This window comes from Varanus komodoensis, unplaced genomic scaffold (genome assembly GCF_004798865.1).
Source record: "Varanus komodoensis strain SLA01 unplaced genomic scaffold, ASM479886v1 scaffold12, whole genome shotgun sequence".
NCBI lineage: Eukaryota > Metazoa > Chordata > Lepidosauria > Squamata > Varanidae > Varanus > Varanus komodoensis.
Window position 1 is genome coordinate 25,169,294 of NW_025335349.1, and position 17,041 is coordinate 25,186,334.

Genomic DNA, 17,041 nt, shown 5'->3' on the forward strand with positions numbered 1-17,041 from the left:
CAGCAGAGGAAACGACATGCTGGTGTGTATCTCTGTTACTGTAAACAGAACAGGATGCATGCATGTTTAAAAAATAACACTGCATCCTTATCAAATCAAGACATCCATGTTTGAAAGGAATACAGCCGTTTGAAGCCTAGTTTTTGATTAGCTTCTGCCTTGCTTCTTCAGAGTCTGTCTCCATTCCTGCTAGGTTTTTCTGGATTCTTTCTCTCTCTCCCTATCCACCCTCCATACTTTTCCATACTTGTTCAGTCCAACAAGTGCTACTGTGTATAGGGATTTTTAAAAGACTAATGGTACGTAACTAGAAAGGGTAGAAAGAAAATCCCAAAAGTGGACTTAAGTAGTGAAAAAATACACAGTTTGGGGCTCCCATAATTGCCCCCAAACTACCTTATATATTGATATTGGCACTACTCATTCATTGCACAGAATAAAGATTTGTCATGAAAAAACACAACTCCCTCAACTCCTAGATTGCTGCCTAAATATATCCAGGGAACTTTCTTTGATGTACTCTTTTCTTCGCCTTTTATACAGAATGTGCCTTTAGGAACCAAGGGTATAGAGATGGGAATGGTAAGACTATTATCCTCCTTTTGAAAATATATCCCCATTGCTTTGAACTTTTTAAACGCTCAAAACTGTGTGTGTGTGTGCTTTGATTATTGCATCCTCCTTAGAACTTGTGGTGCTTAAACTTGTACTCCCAGGTACTCTCCAGCATCAGCAAGCAGCATCTGCTGGGACACCATCTTATTTACTCCAGTGCAGGAAAGGAGAGGAGAGCCATGACGGCATAGCACTTCCCGCAGCAAGTATGTTAAGGATTCTTGCCTTTTCTTGCCTTCTTGCTGTGCATGGCAGGGAAATTTTCTAGCAAAGTTGATCTAACATCTTAAGGAATATGAAAAAGGTGAGTGGGGGAAATGCTGTTTTTGAGTTGGGCTTGTGCCAGGTTTTTGGCTTTTTTTTAGGATTTATCACACAGTCCTCTGGGCTCAGAATTCTTCCAGGCTGTTTTCAGTTGCCATTTGGGCCTTTTCTTCTGGAGCTAAAGGTGATGTACATGACCTTCTTATTGCTATCCTCACAACAATCTTGTGAGGTAGGTTAGGCTGAGAGATTATAATTGGCCTAAAGTGATCCCATGAGAGTGTGATGTCAAGATATTGGAGAAGCAAGCTTTTTAAATATATTGGAATTATGGGAGCTGTAGTCCAATACATCTAAAAGGCAACCAGTTTCAGAAACTATATAAGGACAGAAATCAGCAGGATTTTAAAGTGGGGAACCAGGGAAAGAACTTATGAAGGCTATGCATTTAGAATTATCTTGTAGGAGTGTAACCTTTGGATGGCAAAGCTTCCAAGCAGGATATAACAGGAGGCAGCTTGGTCTGTGCCATAATTTTAATATTTATTCCTGTTTTGTTGTGAGTCACTCTGAACAGGAGCAGTGCAAGCTATTTGCTGCCTGAAGACAGGGTGAGATTGCACCAGCCCCATTCTCTGGAAAGACATCAACCAAATGGATAGTTGAGTGATACTGTACTTCAGCAGTGGAGACTGGACAGCTTCCTGCACCATATCTGAGGACACTGGAGTAGCTTTCTGGGAACTAAGTTTGGGAAGGCTGCTATAATACATATCCTCATAAAACTGCTTTGTGTCAAGGGTTTCTTTTCAGTCTGGGCTAACTTCTAGGATCTCAACCTGTATTATTAATGCCATGCTGAATATGAAAGATATTGCTTGCCTAGATCCTCTTGTTCCATAAACATAAATAGAAGTCAGTTTGAAAGAGTTTTCTGGATGAAAAAAAAATTTTTAATGTGGTTAAAAATTTAAGATGGTTTGTGTATTGATGAATGTTACACTGTAAGTTTCAACTGGCATGCTGAACCCTATGTGTTAACCTGCTTCAACAAACAAACGAACAACACACCACTTGATGCAACTTAAATAAACCACAGCAGTGAACTTGGTCTCTGCTTCTCACATACACTAGACTATACTAAGTTGTGTAAATTGGTCCACAATAAAAGAGAGACACAGAAGAACGAGAGAGAGAGCGAGCGAGCGAGCGAGCGAGCGAGTGCTGGTTCACACTATCACCAAGGGTTAAGGAAGCCACCTAGCAGCAGCTCATGGGTTATATGAGGGCTGTTTAACCGTCAATTGATCCATGCTGCCCAAGTGTGGACAACATGACAAGCTATACCAAGGCCAGTAATTGGGCAAATCACACCCTGCACACACTAGCATGTGCCAAGGGTTACACAAGCCACAGTGGCTTGTTAGCCCCTAGTGATCATGCAAATTAGCCCAAAGAGAGAAAGAGAGTGAAGCATTAGAAGTTAAAAGAGCCAGCTATATCATGGTACTGGAGAGAGAAAACAAGAGGATTCTGATAAGTTACTGCTGCTATAACAAAGGAATATAGGAGGCTGCCGTATCTTGACCCAGGCCATCTTATCCAGGACTGTTAACACCTACTGGCTACACAGGCCTCCTTCCCAGCCCCACCTGGAGACACCCAGATCAAACCCCCCATGCCCTCTGTGCTACAGGCCCCCTTGTTCCAGACTGTACTTCTGAGTCTTCCTTCACTAAGCAGCCTGATTTAATCTGGGAGCTGCACAGTAATCCAGTGAAAAGACCTCAGGATTCTTACAAGCAGTGCAGATGGTGAAGAGCTTAAGTGACGTTTTGCCATATTTCAAACATTCATGCACAGAGCGCGTTCCTTGCTTTCTAGGCTTACACATTGCTACAGGCAGAGGTGGTAAAATTCTTGAGTGAGCCACCTCAGACTGCAAAGTGTGTACGTACAAAATATATTTAAATGCTCTCCCATATAATCTCTCTCTCCCTCTCTCTCTCATTCTCTGAGTGAGGATGATATTTAGCCAAAGGCCACACACTAGAAGCAGGCTTGGAGGAAGCCCAAGGATTACAGAAGAGGGAAAAAACTTGTAGAAAAAAAGATTCCCGAGGGACCCTCAAAAATAACTGAGCGAGACCTCAGCATGCTCAGTGATTATGGGATGTTGAGGCTCAGGGAGAAAGGGGGAGGGCTGCAATGGCATATCCCAGAAGAAGGCATGACTGGCTGGAACCCAGAATAGGGACACCTCACCATGCAACACTTCGTTGCAGGTCCTATTTAGTAAAGCAAAACAAATAACCCTACACCGGCCTTCTCCAACATGGTGCCCCCCAGATGTTAGACTGTGACTCCCAGAATCCCTCACAGCCAGCCATGTTGCCTGGGCTGATAGAAGTTGAATTCAAAGCCTCTGGATTCCATCAGGTTACAAACAGCTGCCCTACACAGAATAAATCAACACACAAGGGAAAGTGTTACCCCAGTCCAGGAGCGTGGCATCCCTTTCAGTCCAAGGGCAGATTTCTATTCCAGAGAAGCTTTCAGGGGCCATATTCCATGTGGGCAGGGCTGAAGGCAAAGGGGGTGGGGCCAAGTACCCAAAATATCAGCATAATTTACCTTAAAGCTCTAATGGCCAGTACCTAAGCTTCAGGGGAGACATTTCAACCCCAGACGTTTAGGTTGGGGGAAAATGCACATACACTGGACAACCATCAAACAGGTGAGGGAAGGCTTTCTGGGGAGCTTCAGAGGGCAAGACTGGGAGCCCAGGAAGGCTGGATTTGGCCTGCACACTGGTCCCTAAACTAGGGGTTGGCAACTTGAAGGCTAAAATTTCTAGGGAACCACAACTCCTATCAGCCCTAGACAGTATAGCCAATGGTGAGGGATGATGAGCAGTCAAAACACCTGGACGGCATACACTACTCGCCCCTGTGCTAAACTTCTCTCTTTTACTCTGATATGCTTGTTCACTACATGCAGAAAACTTAGCCATGGTTGCTTTAACATGGTAGAACATTCAAAAATATGGACCCCCCCCCCTCCTGCCGCAGCCTGAAGTGGCAGTCTGAAATTCAACCACCTACACCATACCTTCATTCAGTATGAAATACCGATCAACTCAGGTGGTGATCCTTTCTTCAGATAAACACCACTTTAGGTCTTTTAAGGAGCAACAAAATGCAGTATCCAGACTCTCCAGTGTTAAACATTCCCCTTTAAAGGATGCCTGGGGTTCCTTGTGACTAAGAGAACACCTGCAGAGAGGAGCCAAGGAAGTGCCAGCATTTTGCAGAGAGAATATCTCAATCAGACCCCTATTACTAAAGGATGCACCTTTCAAGCCTCCATCAACATTGAACATTAGCACTGGCTGCTAGCCACAGCAGTATTAAATGTGCATCAAAACATGAAGTCATCTTGCTACAGGCAAGGCACATTTTGAAAAATTACTTTTGACAAATCTCTCATTTTTAATACATTGATGTTTCAGGTTTGGTTCTCCCCCTTTTATCTCCCACAGGCCACGAGTGGTCAGGAATGCGGGGTCGACGTATTTCTGAGTCAAAACATGAACGATACACTAACCAAAACTACTCCTACAAATTTTGGATCTGGCCTCAAAGTGCAATAGCAGAACAACGTATCATGAAATAATGACTCTGGTGGGCACGGGAGAACTTCTAAGACAGGTGTCCTTAGAAGGAGTCATCTGCTACCATAAGGTTTCCCTCCAAAGCCTTATCCAAGCAACTGCCTTGAGCCCCGGTCTCAGTTTCCTAAACTGCTTCAGGACAGGATGAGCACCTTCGGCAGTGAGCAAAACTCACCAGAGCAGTGGTGATGTTCTGACTGGCAGCAATCATGCCGAAGGTTTACTGGAGAAGTCCAGTGTGTGCAGGGAATCTGAGCAGAGCCTCTTTCTCTCTCTCGCTCTCTCTCTTCAGATTCTTCACGTCCTCCTGATCACACAAGTGGTACCCAGCCTCCATGGGCCGTTGATGCTTCTTGGGGAGGCGGGGGGTGGGGGACCCTTGCCAGCAGTGGATAGATACTGACCAAAGCTAAGGAAGGAGGGATCAATCACAATGACAGAGCCAATCTGGGCTCCCTCACAAAAACATTTTTTTTTTTAAAAAAATAACAAAACCCTGCCAATGGCTTGGCAAGAAGCACAGCCAATTAAAGAGGATGGAAAGGAGAAAAGGGAGAAAAATGTTTAAGCAGGAACCCAGAAGGTATGTTAACTGTTTAGGATACAGGATGGGAAGAAAATGAATTAAGAAGTTTGGTGGCACCAGAGCCCCAAATTTAAAAGGAATGGAGAACACCGAAGGTCCATCCTATCCAACAACCCACTCAAATGCGCGTCACTGGTTCCCACTCGTGATTGCCAATCAATCTGTCAGCCTCCTGCAACCTAGCCCTGTCCAGACATGTTGCACTACAACTGCAAGTGTGCCCAGCTGAGTGGGGGGCAGTGAGAGTTTAGTCCAACGTGTCTGGAGGTTACGCAGTTCAGGGAGGTCAATCTGTGTAGCTCAGAACATGAGAGAAGCGAGTGAGCTGCAGAAAGACACCTGTACAGGAAATTACTCTGAGTAGCTCCAGGACTAGGAGTGAATTTGGAAGAATGCTCATGGAGAGACAGCTCTGCTTCAGAGAGTGGGTGCACGAGCCTGGAGTGGCATTGCTCATGCGTTGCTTGCCTGAGAAACGAAGCTGAAGGCACTGCTGGAAGTGTGACTGAGGTCTGGCCCCGAGGAGGCAGGAGGGCAGAGGAGAGGCTTGCAGGCTATGGCTGCATCCTGAGATCAGCAGGCGGCAGGGAGGACAGGACTGCCAAACACAGGCAGAAGCTTGGAGAAGGGGACCTTCTGAGCACCACCTCTTTGGGGCAGCACTGGACCTAGTGGCCCAGAGATGGAGGGCATGGGGAAAGAGCTGCCCATGGACTTGGGTCATTGGTGGACCTTCTTATACCCTTAACAAACACCCCCCACAGATGCACCATTCTGGAGCAAGGCACTCCAAAGTCTGCAGGGAGGGAGTGGGGGCAGCTAGCACAGGCAGAGCCAACGAGTTATGAAAAGTAGAATCCTGCACCTCATACAAATGATGCAAATGGAGCAAGCTGATCTAACTGTTTGTGTTTTAATTGTCTCTTCTGGTTTTGCTGGTAGGCAGGAGCAAGGCTACTGAAGCCCTGCCTCTAGCTGCCAAAAGTCGTAGCTACCCTTCTGATTTCTGAGACTCCTAGCAGACGACACCAATACACTTCAATGTATCTTCAGAACCATGAGTACTAAAGTCTGCTCATTTTTAAAAAAAGGAGAGGGGGAAAGAATCTGAAGTTCATGATAAACTGAAATTTGCACCCAGTTTCACATTCTGTGCTTTTTCTTTGCTCGTATACACACAGCCCTGAGCATGGATAAGCTTCCTGATGCAGAAGCTGGACAGCTTCACATCCAGCCATACAAGAAAGATACTCCCTCATGCGAGTCACATCTGAGACTGTGGACACTCCCGCAAAATGCCTACTCAGCAGATCACCACTATGGCACCTACCTGTTCCATGGCTGCATCTCATCTAGCCTAAAAGTTTGTTTCACCTCTATTGGACACTGCAACATCTCTTCCTCAAGGATTGTCCAATGCAGCTACTTGTTAGCATTGCAATTCTTCTTTTAAACACTATGCTTCTTTTAAGCATGTTTTGGCAATGTACATTAGCTGCTTCTGTTTGCAGGGAAGGTATCACACAGGTAAATTTTATACTAGAACTGTCTTAATACTCACTTTTGCATATATACTTTTAAATTATTTACCTGCTTCAGTGAAATTAACAAATGGAAGGGAAATTGATTCTCTCTACACTTCTGACAGCTAGATGGTGATATTACAAAACTGGAAGGATAAATACTCTTTTCCTATAATGCAATGGTCTGAGGTCTTGGAATGTTTTTGACATATGAATAGCCAACCTTGTTTAACTATTTGGTTTGCTGTTCTCGTTCAGAGCAAACAAAAGCCTATACAGAAGCCTATGCAGGATCGTTTGAAATTTCTATCCATTTCATGCAAATACATGCTCATATCTTAGAAAACAGGGAAGAACTTGTTTAAAGAATAAAAAACAGGAAGCCCATAGGCCATCAAGTTGGAGGCCTTCACAAACACCACCAAGGGTTCCTGCAGATTCTACAAGCAGCATGTGGGGAAATCAGATTTCAGTAAGGCAGAGATGCTACAGATCAACTAAGCAGTTTTTTCTTCATTTGCCAGCAAAAATTTTCTGAGCCACTCTGCGACATAGGTGGTTACGGGGCTAAAAAACTTCACCTTCTGATTAAGGCAGCATTTTCTTCAGAATGGGCAATCTTTTTAAAGAAGTGTGCTGTATTTCTTTGGGCCTCATGCCCAGCCAGACCTGGAGACTGTGGCTTGGAGTCACTTATAGATTTGGGACAGGTCAGTGGCAATGTTCACTTTAGAGCTGGCTCTTCCTGGTGTCTTGTCAATTCATACAGACAAATGAAGCAGGAAAGAAATTACTGTCAAGCCTGAGATGTTCCTTAAGTGCTCAGTTAAGCAGCAAGCTTATCTGCTTGGACAGAAGAGCATTATGACTGGGGGGACAAGTTCTTGGGACACTGCTGTTTCCTGGAAGGTGACTCATCAGCCTGCTCTCATGGAAACCACACAGCCAGTTTCTAATAGAAAGATGGGTGCACACTGCCACATTTCTGCACAGGATGATTTTGTCAGTCCTGCCCAGAAGAAAAGACGGAAGCCTGTGAAGAGGTTAAATTGGTGCTCTCAATTCCATTGTGAATTAAATTTAAAGGATTTAAATTAAAGAGATAGTTTTTAAAGTCTTCCAGAACTCAAATCTGAAGCATGAGAACATAGAGAACAAGATTGTGCCCCCTTCTACTCTGCATACAAAAATTAACTTGAAAGGCATGTCGAATCTTTCTGTATTGCTGGTGATGGGGCAGAATCCTCCACTACATCAGAAAGCAGAAGGGTACCTTCAGGAGCACAGGGCAGGCTGCTTGGCACAGTTTTTCATCCAGTGTTTTGCTGCTTCCTCCCAGCATCTGCCTCCTGAAGTCACCACTCCTCTCTGCCCAATGGTGGGGACAGGTCTGGTGCACACACACTACAGTTATAGCTTCCTGCATGTCACGGTAGTTTTCCTTCTAGTTTCCCTCTCGTCAGACAGTGGCACCAGCAGAGCACAGGAGAGGGAGGCAGGAAGTGTCCTGATTCTGTACCACAGTCAAGTCCATTGGCCTTCCAAGGAATGCTATAAACAGCCTTCCTACACTTACAGTGTGTCTGCTCACAGCATTTTTTCCCTGAGCTTGGCCAGGATCTGCCAAGGACACTCAGATCCATCTTTCCTCTTACAACCTCAGTTTGCAGGATTTGGTGCCTTTGTATCTCTTGGAAATAACGTCCTTGTACACTCTTTCTGACAGATGCCACACCTTCCAGGGAACCAGAACCATCTCAAAAACAGTTTCTGCTTTACCTCTTTAGTGTTGCACAGCACTGATTCTATTGTCAAGAACTACTAACTCTTCAAGTGGCACTGTGGTGGTGTTAGCAATATGTGTCGTTATATTTACAGATGTCCCCTTTTCTCTTTCCAAGAAAAGAACAAGGTCATGCAATATCATACCGAGCTGCGGCACACACGACAACATCTTATACCCAAATGAATAGCTGGGCCAGTTGTCAATGATATGATGCTCCTCTGGAGGTTTGATAGTGTAACTTGAAGTTGTCCAAAGCCTACTGCACACCGCTGCACATTCATTTCCACATTCTTCAGAAATTTACATGGGCAAGCCGTGCATGACAGTATCTTGCCCCCCAACCTAGTATTAGTCCAGACATGATTCTACGGCATCCTGTAGAAGCCCCTTTCCTGGAGATTTGGATAAATATCTGGGCTGGGCCTAAGTTCATATATATGGGCAACAGTGGCATGGGCCTTTTGTGTTTCATAGTGTCTTGCACCCAACAAAGCACTCTGACTAAGATGATGGTTTATCAACTTGCAGAGGATGCCCCAGTGGAAGTTTGGCTTGACAATGTTCAGCACCCAGACAAAACCTTGTGGGTGAACGGAGTAATTCTGTGGCAACACAGAGAGGACACTGTACTGGAGACAGGAGTGACCCACAAAAAAACCTTCTGGGCCTTGCATTCCACCCTTTCTAGTGTTTCTTTTTCTCCCCATGGCGTAGCAGGGCTAGTTCTGGGTAAGATTTACATAAGCTATGATTATAGGCAAAGCAACACGGTTGCTGCAGACCTAGCACCTTTTTCCACCTCTTCAGTTGTAAGACTTGTTAAGAAATATTGCATTCACCATAATTCATCACTTATGGCAAGAATTGTTTGCCAGGCTCAAGAACTAAAAGACAGTTACACATCTGCTAGGTTTCTGACCCATTGCCTTCTAGGATCCAATATTAACAAAAATTTAGCATGGTAAGTCTAATTCACCAAATTTCCAATTGTTATGTCAGAGTGGATGAGGTTTGACTGAGTGGCTCTACCAGTACTCCTACTGCCTATGGTACAGGGTTTATGTGATAAGGTATTTATACTTCCCTGGTGCTACGGGTTCTCACAAGAAGCCTGTTAGGCAGAGAAAGACTGACTGGCCCATACTGAGCTTGTGGCTGGGTGTGGATTTGAACTCAGGTTTCCTGGATCTTAGTCCAACAAACTAATAGTCCTTTGGCACTCTGTTTTTATTACACTGGTGACAACTATGCATCTCAAACTATGGCTGCTCATGCAGAATTGCAAGGTTTACTTGTGAACATGTGAATGCAACTACAGCTACCTTGCATTCTTTCATCATTTAATTCCTCTCTGCTTTTGTGTCCACACCCATACTACTGTGTACCCTCAATTGTTAATTTTAATCGTCAATTCTACCATGGCAAGGTGTAACATACATGTATATGCAGTTTGTTCCAAACACAAAATGGTGGATTGTCTGGTTTCCAAGACTTGCAGGACACAAAGTTCATGGCTGAGCTAGCTAGGGCATGAAGCTATAATTTTGTACAGCCTGGCCTGATCCTTTGCTCACTAGCATGCATATAAAGTGGGGAAGGAAGGAGAGCTAATGCCTCATTTTCAGTAGGAAAAACAGGGGCACGTACATAACAATGCCATCCTATTTCTGTTTCCAGGGGACCAAGGGCTACTCCAATTCAAAGTTAACAAATGAAAAGGACAAGAAGCAAGGAAAAGGCAGGACTACAAAGAATCATCTGAAGCCACTGACAATGTTTTTACAGCTTGATTACATTTCAGAGATTGCTGCACCACAATTCACATACAGAAAAGGAGAGAGTTAAAATGCCATGAAACTTCCATGGCAGTAGAGTCCAGCTCTAAGTCATTTCAGGAGCAAAGGCCAGCCAAAAGTTAAAACAGGTGCCTCTTGCAACCTCAACTGGCTAGCTATGCTGACCACACAGATGGGCACGGACAGATCTCTGAGCACTTCACAGACCTGCTGCATACACCCCCTGCCCCATAGAACAGCCTGTCTCTGCAGCGTGCACGGCAGAGTCTGAAACACTCCTTGGTGTGCACATGGGCAGCATCCAAACAAACCCAGGGAGCAGCTCTTTCCGTGTACAGTGCCCTTGTGCAGCCTGCAATGGTATCACCTCATGCGCTCCCTTACCCTGGTAATTCAAAACTTGGTCCAGGATCCATGAGATGTCCCAAGAAAAGGGGACAGAAATACCCCAGCAGGAGTTTCTTGACCTCTCAGAAACGTACGGAGTGTCTTCCCTCCTCACAGACATACATATTTTAATCCATTTTCTATCATATCCACCTCTCTGTGAGACAGTTTGAGATAGTCCTCTTCTGAAGAGAACACAGAAGAGCCATCAGATGCGATGAGGCTTCCCGGGTCAGAGTGACAGCACAGAGGAGAACACAGCAGCACCTGCCAGAAAAAGAGACAAAACATTGTGAGCCACGGGGAGTGTGCAGCCAGTGAGCCTCCCTCTCTGAAAGAGCTCCACTACCCCAGGCAGAACCCACATCTTTTCTCCCAGGTGTTATAGAGGCCTAGTTCTAGATTTTAGGGCTGTTTTATTGAAGCTTGTTTTGCATTATATTATGTTTCATTCTCTACATATCTGTATTGTATGTTACGTTTTCAACTTTCTTCTATGGTGTTTAGTTTGTAATTTATCCCATGCACTTCCGTTATTGGGCAAATTATTAATTACATGTTCCAAGATTATATTCCACATTCTGGGAACAGGGAGATGCCTGTGGCAAAACCAGCAGAGCAACTGGAAAGAAAGCCAGGGGCTTGGAGGATTTGTATCCACATCCTATACCAATTACTATGGAAAATCACACAAGGATGTTAGTGTGCTTTTGATGCCCTTGCAGAAATAAAAGCACACTCTATAGATAAAACCTCAACCAATTTTTGCTCATGGGCTATACCAGCATGCGATGAAAGAAAGGATGGGTGCCCAGGCCTTTTATACTGAAGATAAAAACAGGCAGAACACATATCCACTTGGTATTCTGGGTGAACGCAGATAAACTTGCAGTGCAAAGGCAGCTATGGACGCACACTGCCACAGATGGCAATATGCAGATGCACATGAACCAAACCAAGCACCTGGAGAGGGACGTGCCCAGGGGCACTTTCACACATGTAGGTTCACAGGCATCTACAGGCACAGGGGATATGGACACAGAGACACAGAGCCAAGGCTCAGCAGGTAGAACAGCGGGACCTTACTCTTGGGGCTACTCTGGCCATCAGGTTCAGGCACCTTCCAGTCCATCTTCCTCCCTTTCTCATACAGGCCCTTCAGCACCTTGCGGAATTCCTCGGGCTCCAAGCCGCCATGGTTCAGCTCCATGTACTTCCTGTACAGCTGGAGGGCTGTTCGTGCATCTTCAATGCTGTCGTGTGTCTCTCCCTGGATCTTCAGGTCTACAGGAAACAGAAAGGGTTTCAATCTGCGGCAAACATTGCCCTGCCTTGGTCAGCTGCTGCAGGAAAGAAGGAACAGCTCTACCCCAACGCAATCCTGCCGCATCGAAGGAATGCAGCCTCATCAGACAATCCCACCCTGCCAATCCTGCCATGAGCCCTGTCGTGAGATCCTCCCTGCCTGGGGCCCTGCCAGTGTTCCCCAGCTCAGCACATCTGCATTTTCAGCTACTGCAATGGGCCTGGGGAGTCACTGGGGTACAAAGATGTTTTGAACCTTGTGATGCAAAGTGAATTGCACCTGAGGAAATCTTTGGCAGCTACATCATTCTTTAATGCAGGGAGGCCTGGCTGACCAGGAGACAGTTTTTGCTTAACTCTGACTGAAGAATATCTGTACTGACCTAGAAAATACCAGGCAAGGAAGCGCAGTGAGATCATCCTCTTCCTGGGCATGTGGAACAGGTATACTGTGTCAATGACTTGGTCCCGAGGAACCTGCAGAGAAAGGAGTGATGTAGCTCTGAGTTCTTTGGAGCATAGAAGCACATGGTCCCAAGGACTCTACATCTGTCTAGTGGGGTGAATTCCTTGGATGCAGCAGGACTGTGTTGGGGTAGAGCTGTTCCTACTTTCTTCAGTGGGTTATCTTTGCCTTACAGAAGTTCAATGACAGAAGAGAGCTCCTGCTGCTACTCATAGTAAACACTGCTCTGGACTTCTAAGGTGGGAGAAGAGAAATGCTATGGTACTTTTTGATACCAATTTACTTATTTTAGCATTAGAGTTCAGGGTCAACTATCTACTTGAGTGGTTTTCAAACTTTATGCCTTTGAGGAAGCCTTTCCACATGGCCCTGTTTGAAAAGGACCCCAGCACAAACAGTTCATGTAGGGCACCATCTATTTTGTCTTTCATAAAAGTAGCTGGTAAAAATAAAGGCAATTATTACTTGGTATTTTATTTTTATTTTTAAGTAACACTGTATTGTATAGAAGGCAGGATAGAAATATATTAAATAAATATATATTGGCAAACTGCAAATTATAAATAAAATTGTATAAATGCACATAGATTTATACAATACAAGTGCACTGTACATTTTTATAAATACATTAGTCTTCAGATAAGCTGGGAGGATAACAGGAAGCTTAAATGTATTTTTATTACTGGAGCAAATCTATAGCTCATACAAACTCTCTCCATATCCTACAGTCCTATTGCTCCTATAGGTTACACTGCCACCTTACTCTTGAAAAGCACCCATAAATATAGCCTACATATACCGGAACATTCACAAACATCACTGCCGTAGCTGAGACCCTCCCTCCCTGCCACTTCTCCCACAGACATTTTATCATTCAGCGTCTCCGCTCACAACCAGCTGCACTCCTGTATGTTGTCCCCTCTTTTATGCCAGCACACAGGCACAAACCAGCCCACACTTCTACCCAAGGGCCAATTCTGCACAGTGGCTTCTTTCCCCCACTGATGAGCTGCTCAGGCACTGTGTGATTTGCCTAGTTCCTTTCACGACATGCAGGTTGTTGGGTTGCCCAAAGTTGGCAGAGGGGTGGCTTCCAAACCACTCCAGGACCCATGGCTTCTCATGAGGTTTTGGCATGTTTCAGAAGCCCCAAGCTCCCTGCTGGGTTTGTACAACACAGCAGCTGAAATACTGCAAGGATAGTTGGGCAAACTGGGGGACATGCAACCAGCTCATGTGGGAACAGGAAAAGGGGGCCACCATGGTCTCTTTTCCACAGGCAAACCTGGTCCATGAAAGCAGTCAGCTTGAAGAGGAGAGACAGATGCCAGAATTTTAAAAAGAGGCAGTCACCATGATGTTGATGACCCTGAAGTCTTTTTGCAGTCCATGGCCCACAAATTTGACCCCCACATCAATGAGGAAGCGTAGCTTCAGGTAGGTGGACTTGAGGGTGGTGAGGTGTTTGGAAGAGATTTTGGCATCCAGATCACCTGGCTTTATTCCCGAGTACTGAGTGAGGTAATCTACCACCTATAGGAATAAAGAAAAAATAGTCACAAAGTGGTGAAGTGGAAAGAAGCATTTGATTTAATGTGAATGTACATTTGACGCAGGGGAAGGAGGGCCTCCTGCAGTGCCAACTCCTCCCAGCCACATGAATGGACAGGACTTCTGGGGGTGGGCATCCCTTTTACACTGGAAACATGTGCTACTAGCGTATTAGAAAAACAGTTAACTGAACATAAACACTAAGGGTTTAAAATGGCAAGATACCATGTTCCTAGGTAAACCAGGAGAGGTAAGAACCCTCCAAGAGGAGGAGAAGTAGATTAAAGGACATCTCTCAGATTTAAGCACTGAGACAACACATCCACCCTTCCAATGAGGCAATGTAGGAGCCAGTCGGGGGGGACCAGATGTGGTGGTCTTGCCCTCTACAATTGAGCTTGAAAGGAATCTCCTCCCCACAGGCAGGAGTCTGCAAGCTCTGGATAAACTGCTGGAGAGCTCCACTCTTCTGTGCATTCCCCTGCTGGCTCTTGGCTAGCTAACATGAGGTCCTGAGTTACAACTACATTTACTGCTCTGCATGATCCTGAGAGAGGTGAGGAAAGAAGCTTGATAAAAGCATGTGCAAAAAGGAAAGCTGCGTGAACTCGGAGAGCCTTAGCACAGTCCTCCTACTCAGTGAAGGAAGGGCCCACACTGGGAGAGAATCCTCCCAGCAAAGAGGAAGAAGCCTCTAACAAGTCCTGTCTAGGGAAGTCAGTGGGATTAGTGACCCATCTCAGGATGCCATCCTTGACCAAGTAAGAAAGCAACTTCCTACTTGTGGACTCCGATTTTTGAGAATGACAAGCAGATACACTGGCTGCCACTGAGCAGGCGCTATGCAAAAAATCACATTGGGAGCTGAAGCTTCCCTGCATGATCAGTGGATTAGCTTTATCTGCACAGCAACTGGGAGGGGCATCCTGGACTCCTGGAACTACCAAGGAAGAGAAATTTCAGCTGCCACACTGTTCATTCCAGAGGACCACTCATATAAGCAGTCTGTTCTGCACAGGAGGTGGACCAGAGCCAGCAGAGATGGCTGAGATGGATGTAGCTACAGGTCCTTGCTTGGCCATGGAGCCCAAATTCAGCTCTCCAAAAAGGACAGACAAGGAAGATTAATAACTCACCCTGAGAATTCTGAAACATGAGGGAAAGAAATCTAAATGCAATCCATACAATCAGCAAAGTTGGGATTCTTTTTGTCTAGTCACTATTCCCCCACCTCACCTCTTTCCAGCCAATCAGGGGTCTAAAGGATTAAAAGAGCTTCCAGTTAACCCATCCCTTGCCAACCAAGCTTGTAGGGGTACAGTGTTGAACTTCAAACAGAGCTACTGCCATGTGGAAAGAAAGAACATCATTTCCTACCATATGAAACTCCCTGTTTAGGTGAGAACTGGGGATCCATTTGTCTAAAGCCTACTCAACATGGGGCACAAGCCTGACTTTTCCAGCCTTTCACAGAGATCATTGCCTACCTGTTCTTGTGTGGAAATGTAATCATCGATGAAAGGAACACCTTCATTGGGACCCTGGCCCCTAACACAAGTGATCCTGGCCACTGACATCTGACTGGGCTTGATGGTGGATTTTGTTCCATCACTGCGCAGCTCTGCCTCCTCCTGTGGCAGATTTTGACGGGATAAACAAATAGGCTCTGTGGTCAAACAGACCATTTCTAAAGACAATCCAAGTTCAAAAATCTCCTCCCACCCAGTGCAGTGCCTACCTCATTGAGAGTGACAAACTCAGCATCCAGTCCCACCAGGTCTCCAACCTGAGGCATCTCACTCAGCATCAGTGGGATGAAAGTGGCATGACATTTGCGCTGCTTACGGGCGAGAGAGGCCTCAGCGAGCAACACACTGGCTTCTATAGGGTTCTTAACTTGAAGGTGAAAAAGAAACTTTGTCAGTTGATTTCTTTAGTTCAAGTCTGAAGAAAAAACGGGAATCCTACCTTGGCTGGGGTGTGCCACAGAGGAGGGGGCTGCATGGGAAAGTACGTGTTCCAAGCATAAGACACCTAAGTGACCTTCCATGACATGTTCCACACCTAATGTTGCTTGAATCCTCTGTTGCAGAGATTGAAAGTTAAGCCAGAAAGAGTCTGGCAGTGCATCACTGAACATGGTTCTCATAAGTACAGGAGTAGCATCCTCAAATTTCTGCTCTAGTACTTTCCATATGAACCATAATTTACCACCCTGACACACTGTGAAGAGTGGAATATAAAAGTGCGTGTGTGTGCATGCGTGAGAAAGAGAGAAAGTTCACTCACTGGTTAAGTTGTACTTGGAATGGAGGTTCCTCCGCACATAATAAAGGATAGCGGGCACCTTCCAGCTCATATCAAACTGAACAGCCTCACACTGCAAATCCGAAAGTAAACACCAAATAAACAAACAAACAAACTTGGGAGGAACATGAGCATTTGATTTGCTTGCACTTCCATTGTTGCCTTTGATTCAAAGGAGCCATGCAGGAGCAGAGCAGGTTGCAACTATACAGAACAATAATCCAGAATTCACTGATGGCATTTCTATACCACCTCTCTGGGAGGTTCACAACAATTTAATGGTGCCGCTGTGCACATTTTTTTGGCCTTGGATGCAGGTGGCCAAGATGGTGCGGCATGGATGCACGCCACAGCCCAGACCTGGTGGGTTTGTGCAGAAGACAGTGATGCCACCCTTCCTACACATGCTTAGTTCCTTAGGTCTAGGTAGGGTCAAGCCTGCAATTTGCAAAGAAGGTGTTGCAAGAGCCTCATCATCGGGCAGGTGAGGCTTGGGAGTATCAGCTCGGCACATGGCACCTGCAAACTTGACATTTTCTGGTACCTACTTTTCTAGAGCACATGTCTCACCCTTATGTTAAATCTCTGTGTTATGGTTAAATGGTCACTGCAAGTGCAGAAAAATACACATTTTTATGCCCTCACTGACATCCTTGAAAAGGATTATTTATTGGTTTTTATTTTAATGCATATTGTTTTTAATTAATCCAGCACAAGATCTGATTCCTTGCCTAGACTGGTTTTTCGGCGCCAGGTAAAGACCTTTTTATTTAAACATCATT

The 17,041-nt window shown here is 45.3% G+C and overlaps 1 protein-coding gene across 3 annotated transcripts in view; it reads right to left on the minus strand.

Annotated features, from left to right (window-relative positions):
* Positions 1 to 10,201: 10,201 nt before the first annotated feature.
* PAN2 (poly(A) specific ribonuclease subunit PAN2) overlaps positions 10,202 to 17,041 on the minus strand; it is a 28,616-nt gene continuing 21,776 nt past the window's right edge. For all 3 annotated transcript variants that reach the window (XM_044421906.1, XM_044421907.1, XM_044421908.1), the window contains exons 20-26: positions 16,242 to 16,332; positions 15,691 to 15,848; positions 15,440 to 15,583; positions 13,755 to 13,934; positions 12,319 to 12,412; positions 11,717 to 11,914; positions 10,202 to 10,897 (exon numbers count right to left, since the gene is read on the minus strand). In XM_044421906.1, the coding sequence (XP_044277841.1) occupies positions 10,863 to 10,897; positions 11,717 to 11,914; positions 12,319 to 12,412; positions 13,755 to 13,934; positions 15,440 to 15,583; positions 15,691 to 15,848; positions 16,242 to 16,332 (900 nt within the window). In that variant the 3' untranslated portion in view covers positions 10,202 to 10,862. The remainder of the gene's footprint in view (positions 10,898 to 11,716; positions 11,915 to 12,318; positions 12,413 to 13,754; positions 13,935 to 15,439; positions 15,584 to 15,690; positions 15,849 to 16,241; positions 16,333 to 17,041) is intronic.